Source organism: Plasmodium brasilianum, chromosome 14 (genome assembly GCF_023973825.1).
Source record: "Plasmodium brasilianum strain Bolivian I chromosome 14, whole genome shotgun sequence".
NCBI lineage: Eukaryota > Apicomplexa > Aconoidasida > Haemosporida > Plasmodiidae > Plasmodium > Plasmodium brasilianum.
Window position 1 is genome coordinate 3,157,139 of NC_090127.1, and position 20,304 is coordinate 3,177,442.

General features: G+C 25.5%; 6 protein-coding genes across 6 annotated transcripts; 3 read left to right on the plus strand and 3 right to left on the minus strand.

Annotated features, from left to right (window-relative positions):
* Positions 1-266: 266 nt before the first annotated feature.
* Positions 267-1,654, plus strand: MKS88_005879 (AP-3 complex subunit sigma; the record flags this gene model as incomplete). The annotated part of the gene is made up of 6 exons (XM_067219179.1): positions 267-335; positions 642-769; positions 857-932; positions 1,161-1,232; positions 1,336-1,369; positions 1,560-1,654. 6 exons carry the CDS (start codon positions 267-269, stop codon positions 1,652-1,654), a joined length of 474 nt encoding a protein of 157 aa, XP_067071081.1.
* A 923-nt stretch (positions 1,655-2,577) lies between these two features.
* Positions 2,578-4,350, minus strand: MKS88_005880 (translation initiation factor eIF-2B subunit beta; the record flags this gene model as incomplete). Its single annotated transcript, XM_067219180.1, has 1 exon — positions 2,578-4,350. The coding sequence occupies one exon, from the start codon at positions 4,348-4,350 to the stop codon at positions 2,578-2,580; it is 1,773 nt and encodes a 590-aa protein (XP_067071082.1).
* A 2,093-nt stretch (positions 4,351-6,443) lies between these two features.
* MKS88_005881 (transcription initiation factor IIA subunit 2) lies at positions 6,444-7,106 on the plus strand (the record flags this gene model as incomplete). The annotated part of the gene is made up of 2 exons (XM_067219181.1): positions 6,444-6,581; positions 6,711-7,106. The coding sequence occupies 2 exons, from the start codon at positions 6,444-6,446 to the stop codon at positions 7,104-7,106; spliced, it is 534 nt and encodes a 177-aa protein (XP_067071083.1).
* A 1,521-nt stretch (positions 7,107-8,627) lies between these two features.
* MKS88_005882 (DNA repair protein rhp16) lies at positions 8,628-13,497 on the plus strand (the record flags this gene model as incomplete). The annotated part of the gene is made up of 2 exons (XM_067219182.1): positions 8,628-8,814; positions 9,068-13,497. The coding sequence occupies 2 exons, from the start codon at positions 8,628-8,630 to the stop codon at positions 13,495-13,497; spliced, it is 4,617 nt and encodes a 1,538-aa protein (XP_067071084.1).
* A 411-nt stretch (positions 13,498-13,908) lies between these two features.
* On the minus strand, positions 13,909-16,530 carry MKS88_005883 (uncharacterized protein; the record flags this gene model as incomplete). Its single annotated transcript, XM_067219183.1, has 1 exon — positions 13,909-16,530. The coding sequence occupies one exon, from the start codon at positions 16,528-16,530 to the stop codon at positions 13,909-13,911; it is 2,622 nt and encodes an 873-aa protein (XP_067071085.1).
* A 1,164-nt stretch (positions 16,531-17,694) lies between these two features.
* MKS88_005884 (HSP20-like chaperone) lies at positions 17,695-19,590 on the minus strand (the record flags this gene model as incomplete). Its single annotated transcript, XM_067219184.1, has 8 exons — positions 17,695-17,751; positions 17,853-17,919; positions 18,133-18,171; positions 18,308-18,390; positions 18,511-18,570; positions 18,770-18,834; positions 19,211-19,344; positions 19,523-19,590. 8 exons carry the CDS (start codon positions 19,588-19,590, stop codon positions 17,695-17,697), a joined length of 573 nt encoding a protein of 190 aa, XP_067071086.1.
* Between the last annotated feature and the right edge of the window lie 714 nt (positions 19,591-20,304).

Sequence of the window (20,304 nt, forward strand, 5' to 3'; positions counted from 1 at the left end):
CATATATAAATAGATATATATGTATATTACATATTTACAAAGTAATGTAACATTCTGCCAATTTAATGCAGCAGCATTAAAATAAGTGCAATATCACAGGGAAATATGTTAAAGAAGATGATTTAAATATAATATTCGTTTGGAGTAAAATTTATTTTGTGCAAATGAAAAGAAAAGTAATTATATATTGTGTACGTATGTGTGGTACATCCTAGTTTATTTTGTTTCCTCAGCATAAACTTACATGCTCCGTAGACCTTTAAAAAATGATAAAGGGCGTACTTATAACTAATAATAGCGGGAAACCAAGATTCCTTCGGTTCTATGATGGAAGCGTATATAACATATGATAGGAAAAGCAAAACTTATTACAACTTTATTATTATTGTTACTGTTTTTTATTTTGCTTTATTTTATTGTTTATTTTGCTTTATTTTATTGTTTATTTTGCTTTATTTTATTGTTTATTTTGCTTTATTATATTGTTTATTTTGCTTTATTTTATTGTTTATTTTTTTTATTTTATCTTTTATTTTTTTTATTTTATCTTTTATTTTTTTTATTTTTTATTATTTATTATTTATTTTTTTCCATTTATGGAAATTATTATTTTTTTAACTTTTCGCTCACCCCTTTTTTAGAGTCATGAAAGACAACAGTTGATAACCAAGAGAGTCCATGAAATTATAAAAAATAGACCACCAAATGAATGCTGTTGTTTTATTGAGGATGAGGAATTATTTGCTTCTGATGTAAAGGTCGTTTACAGGTTAGTAGAAAACTGTTAAGCACCGTTCCCAATTTCGAATATCCTTAAAAACGTAAATATATGCATATTTTTATAAAATAATTGTAGGCACTTTGCTACCTTATACTTTGTTTTTATTATTGATTCCATGGAAAGTGAGTTAGGAATTTTAGACTTAATTCAAGTGAGAAAAAACAAAAAAATGAATGGAAAAAAAGCGAAAAATAGCATATGCCCTAATTGCAACGTTCGCATTTGTACGTGTATTTAGAAAAAATGCTTCATTAATTTTTTTTATCGTGAGGCAACATATAATTTTATTAGGAAAAAAACAGATATACGCATGTACATAGTACCTACGTGATATATACGTAAATACATTTTTTTTTTTTTTTGTTTCCCGCCTATGAAGGTTTTCGTGCAAGTTTTAGACGCAAACTTTGAAAATGTTTGTGAACTCGATCTAATATATAATTATGAACAGGTATGTCTACGACAAAACTAGCCACAATAAGATAAAGTAACACACGTATTTAATTCTACATAAATACATATTTTCCTCTTTTTTCACTTTTCTGATTTATTAGACGAACTATATTTTAGATGAAATAATAATGGGAGGTATGTATATAAAATAGCACCAAAAGTTGTATGAATAGTACTAATGTGAAAATATATTTGTGGATTGATTTACTTTGTTTTGCTGAAATTTGCTTTATAATACTTTATTCTGCTTCATAATACTTTATTACGCTTTATTTTATTCTGTTTTATTTATATTTATATGTTTATTTTTTTTTTTTTTTTTAAGGTATCGTGTTAGAAACAAATATAGACGCTATAATTAATTCAATTAATGGATCAAAAAAGTTGATTGAAAGTGAGTCTTCTTTTTTCGGTGATTAAATAATGCACATGTACATATCAATAAAAGATTGGAAGAATTACTAGCTAACTAATTTATAAAGTGCTACAGTAGAAAATGAGAAAAACGTTGAATGAAAGATAGCACAGTAGTATTACACCAATGATAGTAATAGTACAAATAAAAATTACCTACAAAAGAAGGGTTAAAATAATGGTTAAGTGTAATAATTACGTATGCCATGGGAATGTAACTTATTTTAAAAAGATATTTTTATTCCATTAAATAGGTGTGTGCTGCTATGAGTAAATGGGTAAAGAACAGTAAATGTTTTTGACGTATATTCGTGTATGTAATACGTATTATATGTTATGTATGAAGATATGTATGTACGTATGTATGTATGTACATATATACATATATATTGTTTTTAAATTCTATTTGTGAATATGTTCATATACAATATCATGTTTACGCAATTTTTTTCAAAACAACACGTCATTTTATACGCATAAACAAAAGTCACAAGAAAAACAAAATTTCGCTAACATTATTATCCATTAAATATGAATATAATGGAATATATGAAATTGCATATGATATAAAATCATGAATTTGTACAAACTCTTTTGCATACATATTTAACAAAAAAAAAAAAAAAAAAAAAAAAAAAGGGTAAAAAAGAAAAGAAATGCAAATATAAGCGAAGATAAAAATTTCATATCAAAATAGACTTCAAAAATGGTGTAACATATATTACAACAAAGTGAAGGTATAGGCTAGCAGTATGTACCCAAGGGATACGTATGTTTACATGTGCATATGCACAACGCATAGGTGGGTCTTCACACCCAGCTGAAAAATTTTGTAAGATGATTAAATACTTTAGGAGGGAGCATGCGTGTTTGTATGTATGTACGTATGTACATATGTACGCATGTGCAATTATGGGGGTGTGTAAAATTTAATCAAAACTCAAATCTAAATCATCTGGGTGATATATTTTTTTTGTGATATTGTATAACTGAAAAGAGTCAACGGGTCCCATTTCAGTTATGTATAATGTTATTAAATGTTCAGGAATGTAATCATATTTAGGGATTCGAACGAATACATTTTCCGCACCATTATAAATCATAGATGGACCTGGTTGCAATTCATTTTGCCTTAATGGGTCATATAAAGGATCATAGATTAATTTAAATAATGGTAATACAATTGTCACAGGTTTGGAATTAAATTGAGCCGAACATGCAATATTGTACCCACCAATTTTTGTTATTGCACCACCAGATGATGAAACAGCTACTGAGCCTAAAACAACTTTTGTTACTTTTGGTATAACTGCAAAAACAGCAGAGTCGGGTATATATGTTGTATCTACTCCATCTTCACTTAGTAACTGTGCCATACGAAAACCATTTCTATTTATATCTCCACCAACAACTATAACTGATATTCCGTCTTTTTTTTTATTAATTGTTTTTAAAAATTTCTCAACACCTACAGAATATCCCATAGTTAAAATAACATCATTTTCCATGAACAAGTCATATGAAGTTCTTTGTTCAGCCTCTTCCCATGATGTGTCAATTTCTGCAATTAATTCGGTTATTCCTTCTATAATAGAATGTTTCAATGTATTTGTTGCTGGTATTTTATAAGTGTTCTGTTTTGATTTGTTTTCAAAATAAAAGGAAATAGAGTTTTCAAAATTTATAATTTCTCGTTCATATAAGAAACTATTATTTACACTTTTACTTGTCAAGTCATCAATTATTACATTATTATTTTTATTTAATGTATCTATATAATTATTATTATACAAATACAATTGTTTGAAATGTTCTGTTCGTATTATAGCTAATACTCTTCTTATAATATTCGGTATAATAAAAAACATTTTATTATCTTTAATAATTTCTTTTCCTAAAAATTTTATTATTTCAATTAAATCATGCACACTATTCCAATTTGATATCTCTACCACTTTTTTAAGAACTTCCGCAATCTTTTTTCCTATTAAATTACTTCCTTTAATATCTCCATTTTTAAATCCTGCGTTTAGTATATTTACAATACCCTTTAACCAGTACGCAACAATTATTTCTTTTTGTCTTTCTTTCTTTAATTTTTCACTTTTTTTTTTTTTTTTCTCAAATATTATTTCCTCCTTATTGCTTTCATTATCATTACATCCGCTGCTCTTTAAATATTCCTTCGTATCTGTCGTTAGGTTACCTTCTATAGGGAACAATTTTTTTTCATCTCTCTTTTGCTTTGAATTACTACTACAGCGGTGTTTATTATTATTATTATTATTATTATTATCTTCTACGTTATTATATATGGTTTCAATTTTTACATAGGGTTTATTCGTGGTTCTATGCACGTCTTCTACATTCGTTTTCACATTTTGTTCTTTATTAATATTTGATTGTTCATAATAATTATCAATATCGTTATTCGTACGAATTTCTTTACTATTATTATTTATTTCTGAAGGGTAATTTATATCCTTTTTTTTTGCGCTGTTTTTATTTACCGTAGTATCGTCTACATTTTTATGTAAAATTGTTTCATCTGTGTTCTTACATTCGTTTTTACTATTATAACTGGTGTTAATTTTGACGTTTATGTTTTTACTTGTGACATCATTTAAATCATAGTTTGAATTTGCGCTATTTTTTATCTTTATAACTTCTTCATAAACATTATTTTTGATTTGCAAATCCATGCTTTTTTTCGTCCTTTTTCGTTAATTTTTGTTTTGTCCTTTTGTATTAATCTTTTTGTTATTGTTTTTTTCTTTAAAAAGATTTTTTTTCTTAAATTTTTGTTAGTAATTCATCTTACAACTGTTGGAGGGGTGACAGGAAATGTGTTCACTTGTCATTGGATATGTACACGTGCGTATGTGCATAAGAGCATATAGATACATTTATACATATATATATATATATATATATATATATATTGTAGTGTTAAAATGTGGATTTGATACTATGCTTATATTTTATATTCTAAGTATACCAACATTTTACTGGAACAAAATGAAATTAACAAGAAAAAAATGAAACATAGGTAAAAATCATATAACGTGAAGTATTTTAAAAAATATTAAAATAAATAATAACAAGATGGTATATATCTACACATAAAAAAATAATATTTAAAAAATATTCTTTCTTAAATGAGAAAAAAAGTTCTCACATATATAATATACACATATATATATATATATATATATTTATGTACGAACATACATATATATATGTACATATACATATACTTACAACTTATTAACACGTGAATAAAAAATAATACGCTATTGCATAACTATAATTAAATAGCAGCAAATTTTCATGGAGTCCCCAAAGAAAGATAAAATGGTTAATATGGTTTAATATTTGATGTAAGCCAAAAATAATTATGGCAATACAGCAATTTCGTAAAAATATTTTATATGAAATAATTATTGCGTGTTTGGATTTTGCTTTATCCTTTCATTATATAAGTATTTTTGTTCATTCAATTCAGCAGATTCAAGTTAAATACATACTAATATTAAAAAAAAAAAAAAAATTAGCTGAAATGTATATATATTTATATATATTTTTATATTTATGTGTAATATATGTAATATTTATCAAATAAAAAGCAGTAAACCTTTTGAACATTTTTTTTTTTTACGCTTTGTACGAGTGTTGAGAAAATTCTATTTTTTCTCATAATAATTTTTTACATATATTTTAATTATATCTTCAGCACAATTTTTGAACGTTTTTACGTAAAGTTTGTATAAGGGTGGACAAAAATAAAATAAGGCATAAGTACATGTATTTATATTTATATATATAAACATGTGTGTAAAATACTTCAGTATATTTTTTAAAGAATGAAAAATAAAAAGATCTTTTAACTGTAACTCTATGAATGTGATAGGAGAAGAGTTATTATTTCGTAATCAAAAAAATATGTAGAGGGTAAAAATTAAATGCACATTTATATAACTGTAAATATAAAAATTATAAAAAAAAAAAATTTTAATATGTATATATATAAATATATATATATTTATATATAAGAAAATTTTGTTGAGGCTTTTGGAAAATAGGAAGAGAAATATCATAAAAGAATATTCGTTAAAAATATTATTCTTCCTTTTCACAAATAGACGTTCATTGTTCAGGTGTACATATATATTTTTACATGGATGCACATATATATGCATATATGTATTTAAGAAAGCTTGTGCTATAACATATGTACAATTTTTGAAAAAGTTCATGCTTTTTATGTCATTCAAAATTATTGGGCTCCTTATTTATTATATGATTTATGCTATCTTCCTTTTATATGGTAATTCTTCATTTAACATAAGGGTAGCATATGTTAAAACATTACTTTTTTTTAAAAAAATTTTGAAAAGTAAAAATTTATAAGTAACTTAACTTCTTAATGTATATATATTCTTAAATACGTTTCCCATAAATTGAAAAATTATAATCATTAAATTTCCCATAGCATGTATTTTTTTAAGAAGGACAATTCTGATCTTAGCAGCTCCCAAACGTCCTTTACTTTTATCCAGTTGTTTCTTTAAATTTGTACATGTAATCTTTTTTTATTTTTTCATCAATGTATATGTTTATAAATGTTTATATATATATGTATATATATATGGACGTACGCTAGAGTAATAATAGACTCACTTTACTTTTCGTAGTAAGAAGTATTTTCGAATTGAAAAAAGAGAAGAAAAATTATGAATAGGTATAAAAATAGTATTTAATTTATAATTAACTCAAAAATAAGAGAAAAAATAAAATGGAAGATGGAAGTTTTGATGAAAAATTTGCGAATTCTATTTTGCTAGAATCGTTGAAGGAAGCGCTTAAACAAATGATAGATGAGTTTTACGTAGAAAAGGAAATTGGCATTAAAATTTATAAAGAAGCCTGTATGGTTGGTTAAATATATAGTCGTGCAGGATGTATATACACACATATATATATACAAGCACAAATTATACTTTACATATTTATATGTATAGTGCACCTCTTTTACGTTATCTTTTTTATTTTTATTTTGCAGAATATGAAAAAAGAAATACTGGAGAATTCAAGTCAACTATCAGATGTGAATATTGGTGGGCAGTTAAAAAGTTATTACTGCAGAAATGATGTTTGGACTTTTTTTTTTAAAAATTCTCTTTTTAAAATTACTAAGAATAAAAAACCAAAAAATACGTCAAAGGATTATAAGAACTATCAACCACTGAATTTAAGAGTGTACAAGAATTTTTATGATAAAAAGGAGAAGTTCTTAAAAGATTGTATAGACAATAATAATGTGAAATTTTTTAAAAACTTTGGAAAGCTTTATGCACGTATTGTTCATAATGAAAACAATGAAAATGATACGGATGACACATTTTTCTATTATGATGGATTAATAAAAATATTGTGCGTTGAGGATTCGCTTATATAAATAAAAGGAGATAAATGCATATATATATATATTATGTATATGTATTTATGTACATTATTATGTATATAAGTATGGATATATGTGTATGTGTGAACATGTGCATATATATATATATATGCATTTATATCAATGATAAAGGAAAAAAAGAAATAATATCTTTTTACTAATTTTAATTAAAATTAAATACTATACTAAAGCGTGAAAAAAAAAATATTTGTGTGTATATCTAAACTGTAAAATATTTATCAAGTTGAAGCGTCGCTTTGCTTAATATGTAATTGGGAGAAGGCTACTTTTATGTGTATTTATTTTTTTACAAATATGCAGTATATATAAGGAAAAAAAAAAAGCACTGTGGTAGATAGCTTTTGATTAAGAAAAAACGAAAAAAAAAAATTAATGTAATAAAAATGCTTATTTATAGGATGAGCACAAACCTTACAAATTTAAGAAAAATTTTGTATAATTTTTCATAATTAAAATTTAGTGAGTTAATTTTTATGAACCATTATTAGAATTTATGGAATATGCCGTTTGTTTTTGTGTATTAAAAAAAAATATATTCAAATTATATATATATATATATATATATATATATATATATATATTTATGTACATATATATATATATAACTGTTTTGTAAACATAAATTATATGGAGGATATATTAAATTTATCCTGCGTACTTACATTTATTAATAATACTTATAATTTATATTTAAGTGGATATAAATGCCCACGTTTTGAACAATTTGATATTTTTTCATTAATTTTAACTTCGATTTTTTTTTTTTTTTAAATTATGTTTTAAAAATAACTAATTAAACACGAAAAGACATTATATGATAATAGTTTCAATAATATTAGTATTCTCGCATAAGTATATATATATATGTATATATAAATATATAAAAGTCTCATATTCAAAGATATGTTAGTGTATGCAATGATTAAGAAAAAATATAAATTTCTTTAAAACATGGAGAATTTGCATTAAACATAATATACCACAAATAATTAAAAGAAGGAAATATTTTAGCTACTGTATTAGGACGTAAATTATAAAAATACTCGATGAATTGTGAAGAAAATTAAAGTAAAAAAAAATATTATGAATTCTGTATAGCGCGTTAAAATTGTACATATATCTATATGTATATATATGTACACTTATCTATGTGAGACTATAAAAATATGGCAAAACAGTTTGCGTTATTTTTTTTATATGTAGATATTATAATATATGCTATAAATTAATTTCTTCACATTTTTCTAATTGTGTACAAGGTGTACTTTTTTAATATTTTGAAGAATTTTAACGTAGAATAATAGTTCTCTTTTCTCTTTGCCTTTTTCTTTTTTTTTCTTTTTTTTTTTTTTTTTTTTTTTTTTTTTTTTTCTCTGCTTTTTCCTCCTCTTTTTTGTTTTTATTTTTCTGTACGGTGCAATAAATATGATAATTGAAGTTTGTTTTCCCCGTAGTGCAATCTTAAAGACATGACAAAATTAATAATTAGTTATAATGGGGGATAATTTAGATAGGATGTTCTCTAAGAAGGAACGATTTTTTAAAGAAATAATTGAAACGAACTGCATATTTGTGAAATCGTTAAATCATTGGGTTGGTACGAACTATATAACAAGATTAAAATTAAAAAAGGAGACTTTTAAAATAACACCGAAATTGTTAATAAACAAAACTCGATCAAGTAGGAAAAAAAACAAAAAAAATAACACCATTCTTATTGGCCCGGAATGCGGACCCCACTATATATTATATATATATATATGTATATATATACTGGGAATTGAATATTTGTGCCCAGATATATGAAAAAAAATTTGTACAAAAGCTTTGGAAAAATGATGCACAATTTATATGCGTACAAATGTGATCAAACATGTGATCAAAAATATGTTCAACAATATGTGTGTGTATTTTTTTTTTTTTTTTTTTTTCAGAAGCTAGCCGATGTCGCGTGTGCGGATTTTCAATCGAAAAAAACAGCTTAAGAATAGGGTATCCAACAAAAGATCCTAGAGGAAATTATGGTTATATAAGTTGTTGGGTTCACCTAGATTGTTGTAAAAAAATATTGTATGCTATTTTGTATATCAAAGAAAATGAGCTCTATTTACAAAACTATTTAAACAGTTCGGAAAAAAACTTTTGTGAAAATAGTTGTAATAATTATGAACAGTACATATATAAAAATATAAAATGGGAATTTTTTTTTGGAGGATTTGAGGAACTGAGTGATGAAGAAAAGGAAAGGTTAAAAGAAATTGCAAAACCATATGATGTAAAAAGTGGTAAGGGAAGAAATAGTTTTGAGGCTTTGATAAATGAAGAGAAAGAAATGTTTAACTCAAATAATTATATGAAATTAGAAGGAAAAGTTATTGAAAATAAATTAAAAATTCCAAAGGAACTTAAATTTGAATTACTTGAATATCAGAAGGAAGGTGTATCATGGATGATCAATCAAGAATATTCTAATATTAAAGGAGGGATATTAGCAGATGAAATGGGTATGGGAAAAACAATTCAAGCAATAACACTAATATTATGTCAAAAGATAAATTATTTAAACAAAGGAATGGAAAAAACAGAGGATTGTAATGGAAAAGAAATAGATGATGTATGGGAACAAAAATGTCAAATAAATAAAAAAGAAAATAATGATATAATGAAAAATAAATATATAACAAAAGATCTAATCAAAATCAAAGAAGAATCAGACAACAGTGTGATCATATGTGGAAGTGAAGAAGATACAAATTGTGGAATAAAAAGCGAAATAGAAATTGTTTCAAATAGTATAGGAAAAAAGGAAATTAAAAATAAGGCTAATGAAGTCAAGAGTCAGGTTAAAATTGAAGCTATAAAAGATAGGAGTAGTGACCAGTCTAGTGATAAAATAAAAAATAAATTACATGGACAGACGTTAATAATAGCACCTATTGCAGCTGTAATGCAATGGAAATCTGAAATTGAAAAATTTGTAGAGGGAAACTTTTTAAAATTATACGTATATCATGGTAGTTCGAGAAAAATATCGTATGAAGAATTGATAAAATATGATATTGTTATTACATCATATGCTATGGTAGAAGGGAACTTTAGAAAAATAATTACTAAATATAAAGTCCCCTGTGAATATTGCGGTAGATTATATTTACCTAGAACTTTGGTTTTACATAAGAAGTATTTTTGTGGACCTAGTGCTGTTAGAACAGAAAAATTGAAAAAAAGGAAAAAGAAAAACAAAGATACCGCTCTAGTTGCTATGAAGAAATTTGATGATACGTTTGTTCCAACACCCAGAAATACCCTATTACAAATTTTAAGTGAAGCTAAAGGTGCCAATAAAAATGATGAAGAACTGAAGCAACCAAACTATAGAAAAAAAAAAGAAAAGAATATGGAAACTAAAGGGAATAAGCAAATGGAAGAGAAGAATGAGATTATTGTACTAAGTTCAGGGGAATCAAAGGATGACAGCTCGTCATCGAACAAGTCCTTTTTTTCTCCTTTATCTAGAAAAACATCCAGTAGAATTATAGATTTATGTAATGTAGGGTTTGAAAAGGAAATAATTGAAAGAACTGTAGATAGTATAATACATAAGAATGAAGGGGAAAATGGAGGAAAAAATAAAACAAAAAGTGGAGTAAAAAATAAAAGGAATGTTAATTGGAATATGGTTATAAAAGACATATTAGAGAATAATCTGTACAACATAGATATGAATGAGAAATGTAAAAATGTTTTAGCCCAAATGTATTTAACAAATAAGGAAATAGAAAATGATGAACTTAAAAAATTAAATATGGGCGAACTCAAGGTCCTTTTAATAGCCTTGGGGAAACACGTTTTTGGTACAAAAATAGAATTAATTAATAGAATTTTAGTCTCAGCTAAATACATAAGACAAGAGTTAGAACAGATACAAAGCGGAGAGAATAACGGAGATAGTAACAAATGTAACGAGGAAAATAACGAAGAGAGTAACGACGAAGTGCCAAGGCATGTGTCTGCTAAATCGAAATTAAATCGTAAGAGTTATGCATCCGGTGAAGTTGATTGTGGAAATGATTATGAAAACTTGGGAAAAAGTAGTCATAGGAATGATAAAGTGAAAACAGAAAAGAGTAATAAAAAAAAAATGATAAAAAAAGGGAAAACCAGTTATGTTAGGAGAAACACGATCGATTCCCAACGCCTAAAAGAAAGTAGTAAAGCAGCAAAAAAAGGAATAAAAAGAAGAAATACCTGTAACGTAGGTTTGAAGCAAAACAAGAAGAAGCGAAAAATGGCAATGCACAAAGGCAGAAAAGGAAAAGGAAAAAAAAACAGCAGCCACTCTAGTGAGGATGAAGACAACGAAAGTGATCGAAGTGACACTGACAGTGATGAATCATTTAGAATAGAATATTTAAAAGGAGAAGAGAGTGAGAAGAATATTTTTGGAGATAACTCCTTCTCTGAGGAAAATAAAAAGGAAACGAGTGATTCTTTTGATTCATATGATTCAATTATCGTGAAAAAGAGCAAAACAAAAAGAAAGGGTTTGAAAACGAACGAGTCGCATATTTTAATTGAGAGTGCACTGCATCAGATATATTGGAATAGAATAATATTAGACGAAGCTCATAGAATAAAAAATAGAACGACATCAACAACTCAATCAATATTTAATTTAAAATGTTCAGGTTATAGGTGGTGTTTAACTGGAACACCATTGCAAAATAGGATTGGAGATTTATATAGTTTAATTCGATTTTTAGAATTCTATCCGTATGCATATTATTTTTGTTCCAAAAAGGATTGTAAATGTTTATTGCTAAATTATGAAATGAGAGACAACAAATATTGTTATGTTTGTAATCATTCTAGAATAAATCATTTTAACTATTTTAATAAAAGAATTTTAAAACCAATACAATCTTTTGGGTATAATGGAGAAGGCGTTTCAAGTATGTTTTATTTAAGAAATGATATTTTGGATAAAATATTACTAAGAAGAACTAAAAGTGAGAGAAAAAATGATATAAAACTAAAGCCATTAATTATTAGTATACGGAAAGACAAATTATCAAACGAAGAAAAGGATTTTTATGAATCTTTATATAAACAAACATCAACACAATTTGATACATATGTTAAGTCAAACACAGTTCTTCATAATTATGCCCATATTTTTGATTTGTTAAGTAGATTAAGACAAGCAGCTGATCATCCATATTTAATTTTATTTGGAAATACTTTTTTAAGTGATCCATCAGGAAAATTTATAAAAAAAAATTCTTCAATTATTCCAGCTATTTCTAGTGATTATGTATGTGGTATATGTTTAGAAAATGCACCGAAAAAAAGTAATATTACTACAAAGTGTAATCATAATTTTCATAAAACTTGTTTGAAGCAATATATAGATAGTTTTGAAATAGAGAATAGATCTAGTATTAATCAAAATGATATGGAAGAAACATCGGATTTATTGAAATCCAAAACGTATGATTTTGTAAGCAATAATTATGAAAACACAATATGTAGTAATAAAGATATTGTATTTAATAATAACAATGATGAGTCGGATGGAAAATTAAATAAGAAAGCAAAATCTATTTCAGTAGTTAAGTTTAAAGATAAGGAAAAATCTGAATTCATTAATCTATTAAATAACGAAGAGAATATGAAGGATTATCCTTTAGGTTGCCCAGTATGTTACGTACCATTGACTGTTGATTTTCATCTTTTAAATGAAGCAGATGAACATGATGATGAAGAAATTATTATATGTAAAGAAGAAACAACATATATTAATAGGAGTTTTATAAATAGAATTAACATTCAAGAATTTCAGACAAGTACGAAAATAGAAGCCATATTTGAAGAAGTTCAAAGAGTTATAAATACTACTGATGACAAATGTTTAATATTTTCTCAGTATTGTTCCATGCTGGATTTAATTGAATATCAGTTAAAAAAGAACAACATTATATGTTCCAAATTATTAGGTTACATGTCTATGGTGTCAAGAAATAATATATTGTATAATTTCAATCAAGATAAGCAACTTAGAGTTCTACTTATCAGTTTGAAAGCAGGTGGAGAAGGTTTAAATTTGCAAGTAGCAAATAGAATTTTTATTGTTGACCCATGGTGGAATCCAGCAGCAGAATTACAGGCTATTCAAAGGGCACATCGTATTGGTCAAACAAAGACAGTTTATGCTATTCGTTTCATTATAGAAAATACAGTGGAAGAAAAAATTATCCAATTACAAGATAAAAAGCAGTTAGTATTTGACTGCACAATTGGGGATTCGGGGAATGCTATGCAGAAGCTAACAAAAGAGGACTTGGCTTTCCTCTTCCATGCATAAAGCAAATATGGATATATATACATATATATATATATATATATATGTAAAGTAAAATTAAACTAATAAAGGTGGATCTTTTTTTTTTTTTTTTTCATCTTTAAGGAAAAATTATAACAGGGGAAAAAAAAGGAATATTACTAATGGGTTATTATTATGCTTACATTATGATTGCCTTCTGCATCTTAGCACACATTACTGCATATATTTTGAACGCATCGCAAATGTATATGTGTACATACATACATACATACATGTGTTCACAATGAGTTCCTTTTAATTTTTTTAAAAAATTGCATAACTATAACATAACTTACAAACACTTTTGTCAATTTAAAAAAAGTTTTTCAAAAAAAAAGGTAAAATTAATTAAGAAGATAACAAAAAAAAAAAAAAAGGGGGAAATATACAAATCTACCAAATAGCTATATTCCCATCCGAATGAATTGTTAATAATTTGTCATTTAAAATGCAATTAGTTCCATTTATTTCTCCAAGTTGGTTATTTATAATATTGAAATAAGAATGGGTTAAGATATCATACGATACTATATTATAAGGATATGAGCATATTAATTTTTTTCCATCCAACGAAAAAATTGGATAAGATTTGGGTGTTTGATATGTAAGGTCATTTTTTGGATTTTCAAAAGACTGTAAAAAATTAATTTTATTTGCGTTCAGTAATTTCAGTTTTCCACTAACAGACTGTATAGCTATTAACTGATCATCTGGAGAATAATTTAATCCATATATTTTTTCATTAAATAGTTTTTTATCGTATAATATAGAATTACATAGACTTTTATTATGTACCCTTATATCATAACAAATAACAGAACCACTATGCGTACCAATTAGTACATGCGATCCGTAATTCGATATAGCTGAACAAGTAATTAAATTATTTACATGAATAGTATTGTAACAACAATTTTTTTTCATGTTCCAAAATTTAATTGTTCCGTCTACACTAGTTGAGTAAAAAAGAGAATAATCAGTTAGGTAATTATGTAAAGACTTTTCATCCGTATAAATGAAATCATTTAAAAAATTAACTGATGTTATTTTCTCTTTATGGCCATAATATGAATGTTCTACTTTACTTTTTACATTATTTATTAAACATATATTATTATTTGCCATAGCTGCTACAGAATATAATCGTGAGGGATGTATACATATATTATATGCTGGTATTTTGCTGTTCAATATATAAAAACATTTAACACATTTTAATTTATTTTCTTTTACATATATAAAAGCAATTTTCCCGTCTTCTCCACAAGTAACAACCATATTATGATACGGTTCCTCTTGATCGCAATTTTTTATAAGTACTTCATTTTGCACAAAACATTGCCTTATCATCTGCGTATTACTATTACTATTCCTGTTAATGCCGCAGTCACTATTGCTGTCAATGTAGCTATCACTGTTTCTGGCATTATTTCTATTCCTGCTGTTATTCTTGTTGTCGTTATTTTCACTGTCTGTAGTAATAATTCCATTCACATCATTGGACATCCGTAAATTATAAAATTTACTATCACCATTCAAGTTCAACATTCTCATCTTTGTTTCTACTCTGTTTTTGGAGTTGGTTAAATATTCTAAAGAATCTCTTATATCTGTTTTCGGAGTGGTGCAAAAACATAGTATACTGCTACTCGTATGTACATTTAGAAATTTTTTTATTTTAAAAAAACCTTCATTGCGTTTGATATTTCTTGAATATGTGGAAGTGGGGTATGCTTCAATAACTTTACTTTTCAAACTGTTTTCTTCATAAGGGTTATTGCGATTTTTCATGTGTTCTTTAATTTTTAACACGCTGTTACTTAATAATTTAGAAGAGTAACTAATCCTTTTGTTGTTACGTGGGTCGTGATAATTTTTACCATCCAGCTCCTCTTCAGTACTATATTTGTCTCTCGAATATGTCTTCATATTATCATTATTTGTATATGTTAATGGATCATCGGTATAATCAATTTCTTCTTTTTCTGCTAATGGTTGTTTTGTATTATGCACGTAATGTAATTTATCTAAGTATAAATATACACGGAATTTTTGTTTTTTAAAAAAAATATGTTTCGATTTATATTCTTTTTTTGTTCTATGCACATTGTTTCCAACTTTTTTCCTCATTCTTTTGTTCATGCTATATTCAATTTTTTTTAATTGACGTTTATACGATTTTTTGCATGTTAACAAATATTTAAGGAGATTTTCATTTTCTACTTTTTTTTTAAACAGTACATTTCTTAAAGCAAAATATTCCTTATCCATTTTTATTTTGTAATTTTTCATTTCATATACCTGCTTTAGTAGTTTAAAATATGCAAGTCTTATATTGTCATATTCTCGCATCAGTTTAGCATTTCTCCTGTCCTTTAAGTCTATTTTACTCTGGAGCAATTTATTATTATTTTCATATAGTTTTATTACTTGTTTTTTTTTATTTAGACTTTCTTCTAATTTAAAAAGTTCTTTTTTTTTTTCAAAAAGTTCCTCTTCTCTTTTAATAATACCATTATGCAGTGTTTTATTTTCTTTATTTGTAATATTTAGCAGTTTTTCCTTTTCATTTAAGCTGTTTTTTAAAAGAAGAATGAGTTCATCATTTTTCCCTTTCTGTTTAATAACTTCTAAGAATTCTTTCTTTGAAATTAAATTCTGGCAATCATTTTGACTTATGTCAAAAGCGGGGGTACCTAATATATTAATTTTCAAATTGTTCAAAGGATTATGGTAATCATTATCCTTTTTCTTCGTACATTCGTCAGTTAATGGATCATCATTTTTTTTTAAATTATTTTCCATTAATATTTTACTTTCAAATGACAAACTGAACTTACTGTTATTTAGTAAGTAAATATTTTCAGACGTAAATGAAGCAATAATAGCTAATAATTTATTTTTTTCATCAACTAAGGAATTATATGAAGCTAAAACATCTTGATAGTTCTCACTTTGACTGATATTTCTTTGTTTAAGGCGGTATAAAATTGTGCTTTTCCAAGCTTCAGTCATTTTATTTTATATGGAAAGATTAAAAAACAAAACAAAAATACAAAAAAAAAAAGGGGGGGGGCGTGGAATGACCACTTATAATATCATCATGAAAAAGACTAGAGTTAGTAGTTAACATGTTTTGATTCATATCTACGTTATATTATTACATACTTAACTACATCAATCCATATGTGAAGCTTTCATTATAATCCATTATAATATAACAAGATAACATAATTTTCATTTTTTCATTTATTTTACAGTATTTATTTGAACGACATGTAATTCGTCTAAGGCGCATGCGTTAATTTTATCATGTTTTTTTAAATATACACTGTATTTACATATAAATAAAGAAAAATATGTACATATGTATACAAATTCATATATATACATATACATTACATATATAATGAATGTTAACAATACATACATGTACGAATGATAATGGTAACAAAAATAAAAAATAAAAAATAAAAAAGTAAATGATGTAACTAATTTTTCCCTTTGAAATCATATTTGTTTTTCACATTTAAAAGTTTAAAAAATTATTTCAAGGTTCATTTTTTTTTTTTTTTTTATATATTAAATGTATAAAAAAAATATTTATCAAGTTGTTAAATATTTACATTAATATAGAGAGAACGACTTTTTCTTGCCATGAAAAAACAGGACAAGATAGTTGAAATTAAAATTAATAATTAATTTTATATAAGATATTTTTAATTAATTAAATTTTTAAGTTAATTATAGCATTGTTTTAGTTCCACTTAAAACAAAGAAGAAATACAAAAAAAAAGTACACATGAATGTTTTTTCTCTTTTTTTTCTGAAATAATAAAGTTTGAAGAGTTTCATTTACATGATAATATAATATGCTACACGATTATTCGTACATTCCAAATCTTTGCAGAAAGGGAAAGGAAATAGGAAAAAGAAAAAAAAGAAAAAAAAGAAAAAGAAAAATAATAAGAATAAGAATAATAAGAATAATAAGAACAATAAGAACAACTGCAGGAAAATGCAATAAATTATTTTTGTAAAATTGTACTTCATGAAAGGATATTTAATCACTCGTATAAATATACACCATACATATTTATGTAATTGCATAAGGAAAAAAATAAATACTTATATATATGCATTCGTATATCTACATGGTTGTATTTTTACCTGCTTTTATTAATATTCATGCAAGGAAAAATTTGGGTGGGCGTCTTTCAAACTTTCAATTATGTTCTATATACCAAATAAAAAAGGGGTAAAAAAGGAAGAAGAAAAATTGATTCATATAAATAAGTATATTCTTCTGCTATTCTTATTTGTTATTCTTTTCCTACCTGCAGTACATCCTTTTTTTTAGTTGGATCATCTGTTTTTTTGGGTTTGTTTTTTCTTTTGTAAAACCTGTGAAAAGGTGAACTCGATAATGTAGAGATTTATTATTCTCATAATGGTACCCCCCTAACAACATTCGCTTGTTTGGGAGACTTAGATATGCATGTATAAATAAAAATAGTTGTATAATTGATAACATACATACGTATGCAGCATATGTTGGAAACACATATAAGGAAAAAAGGAAGAAATATTGCATTAGAAAAACTTTTATTATTTTACATATAATCCCCTAGCCAAGCATCCTTTGCTTCTTCGCAGCTACATGAAAAAAGAAAAAAAAAAAAAGTATAAGAAAATGAAAAAAATATATGAAAACAATTAATATTCTTAAAATTACGCATATTTTAAATATAGAAAAAAAAACATTTCGTAGATTTTTATTTTGAATTAATACTCATTTGGGTCACTAAGATTTTTGTCCTTAATCAAAAAATTTTCTTTTCTATTTTCTTTTGTTAAGCGTTTCCAGCATGGTTCCTTGGGAAGCAAGTAGAAATATTAGCATTTATTCGATAAAGAGGAAAAAAAAAAAAATTAAAGGGCAAAAAAATGAAGAGCCAAAAATATGAAGGGATGAAAATATAAAGAGTTCTTAACTTTGGTCTTTTTGCGAATTTTCAATTTTAAGCCTCTCTCTAAAGAAGAGTAAGTTGATTCCTAAATAATTTTTTTAGTAAGTAAAGTAATTGTAGAGGATGTAAACAAGAAAAGAAACAATTTATAAGGAAAAAGAGGTATATTTAACGAAGCGCTTATAATAAGTATGTATGTATGTAAGTATGTATGTAAGTATGTATGTATGTATTTATGTATGTATGCATGTAGGTATGCGCGTATATTGGAATAATCAAAAAACCTCTGGAATTATTGGCCTTAATAAATGTAAGTTCAGTTTAAAGTTCTCCCCTTTCTTGTTTGTGGCTGAAAGATATATGTTGCTAATAAAAAAAAATATATATGTTCAATTTCTTGAACGAAAGAATAATGTAATATTTCAAGTAGGGACATTTACAAACATAACATGAACAATGCTTTTAGGAAGTAGCGAAAGAAAACAGTCAAAAAATAAAGATGGTCATAGATATGGTAGCATATTTGCAAAATAAAATTTAAAAAGCTTGTCTAAGGGGAAGGAAGAAAAAGGCGCACTTTATAAAACTCAATTTATCACGTTAATTTAAAAGTGTTCATGCTTGTGTGCTTCTGTGAGGGTATGTATATATGTATGTATGTATATATGTAATATATATGCTTGTGTGCGCTTATGAATGCAGGAATTTATAAAGATAGTGAAAACTAAGTTGGTGCTCATCTTTTTTAAAGCATAACTTTTCCGTAAATTTCACTACTTCCTCCAGAACTGATGGAATTAAAACAATTAATGTCAACTTATTTGAATTCTGTCCCCATCGAACAGTTGGAGCTTCTGTTCTAGAAAAATATAGAATCGTACAAAAAGGAAAAAAAAGAGAAAAAAAGAAAAAAAGAAAAAAGAAGTAAATAAAATGAGATAAAATGTAAGGGAACGTTTTAGGAAAAAATACCCTTTTTGTATGTTTATTTAAAAAAAAAAAAAATTAGCTGTATGTATTTCTGCGAGTTAATCTACTTTATTCTTACAAATATAGAGTTTTTCACAAAATAACTAAATATATGCATAATTTGCCGCGTATTCATTTTTTAAAAATTTTATTAATTCATAAATAATAATTACAAAAGACATGAACGGAAAAAAACATTATGCAAGTTTACTGTGATGTTGGATAAGTAATAATTGTGGACAGGAGTACATAAAATAATAGCGGCAACGTCATTTTAAGAAAAATGAAAGTCGAAGTTTTAAAGTTTATTTTATATAATATTTTTTAATAGGAAGATTGAAAGTGTAGTATGTTAAATAATTTAATAATTTCTACTATTAAAATGGGGCAATTAAATTCTTTCTGAAATTTTTGGAGGTGAAAAATTACAAATAAAAAAAAAAGTTTGTGTGATGTTCGAGAAGCTAATTAAAAACTGGGCATGTATGCACTTAAGTGAATGTTTTAACAACAACGAACAGAATTACCCATATCCTTCAAATGTCTAATTTATAGACATAATTTAATGTGTGCAATCAAAATGTGTTAATGTAGCTCATGTAAGTATACACTTTAAAAAAAAAAAAAAAAAAAAAAAAATATATATATATAGATTACTATTCCATCAATTTAATAGCAATAAAACTTTTACAATTGTATTGCCTTATTCGAGAAAAATTTTACCAAAATAATTGCATGTTTCAATTTTGCATTTCTCTTTTATGTTTATAAAGAACACATATTCTTACTATGGGCTAAACTTTTAAGCCAACAAATCCATCTTAAGCATGTTTAAAGATCTTAACTGTGA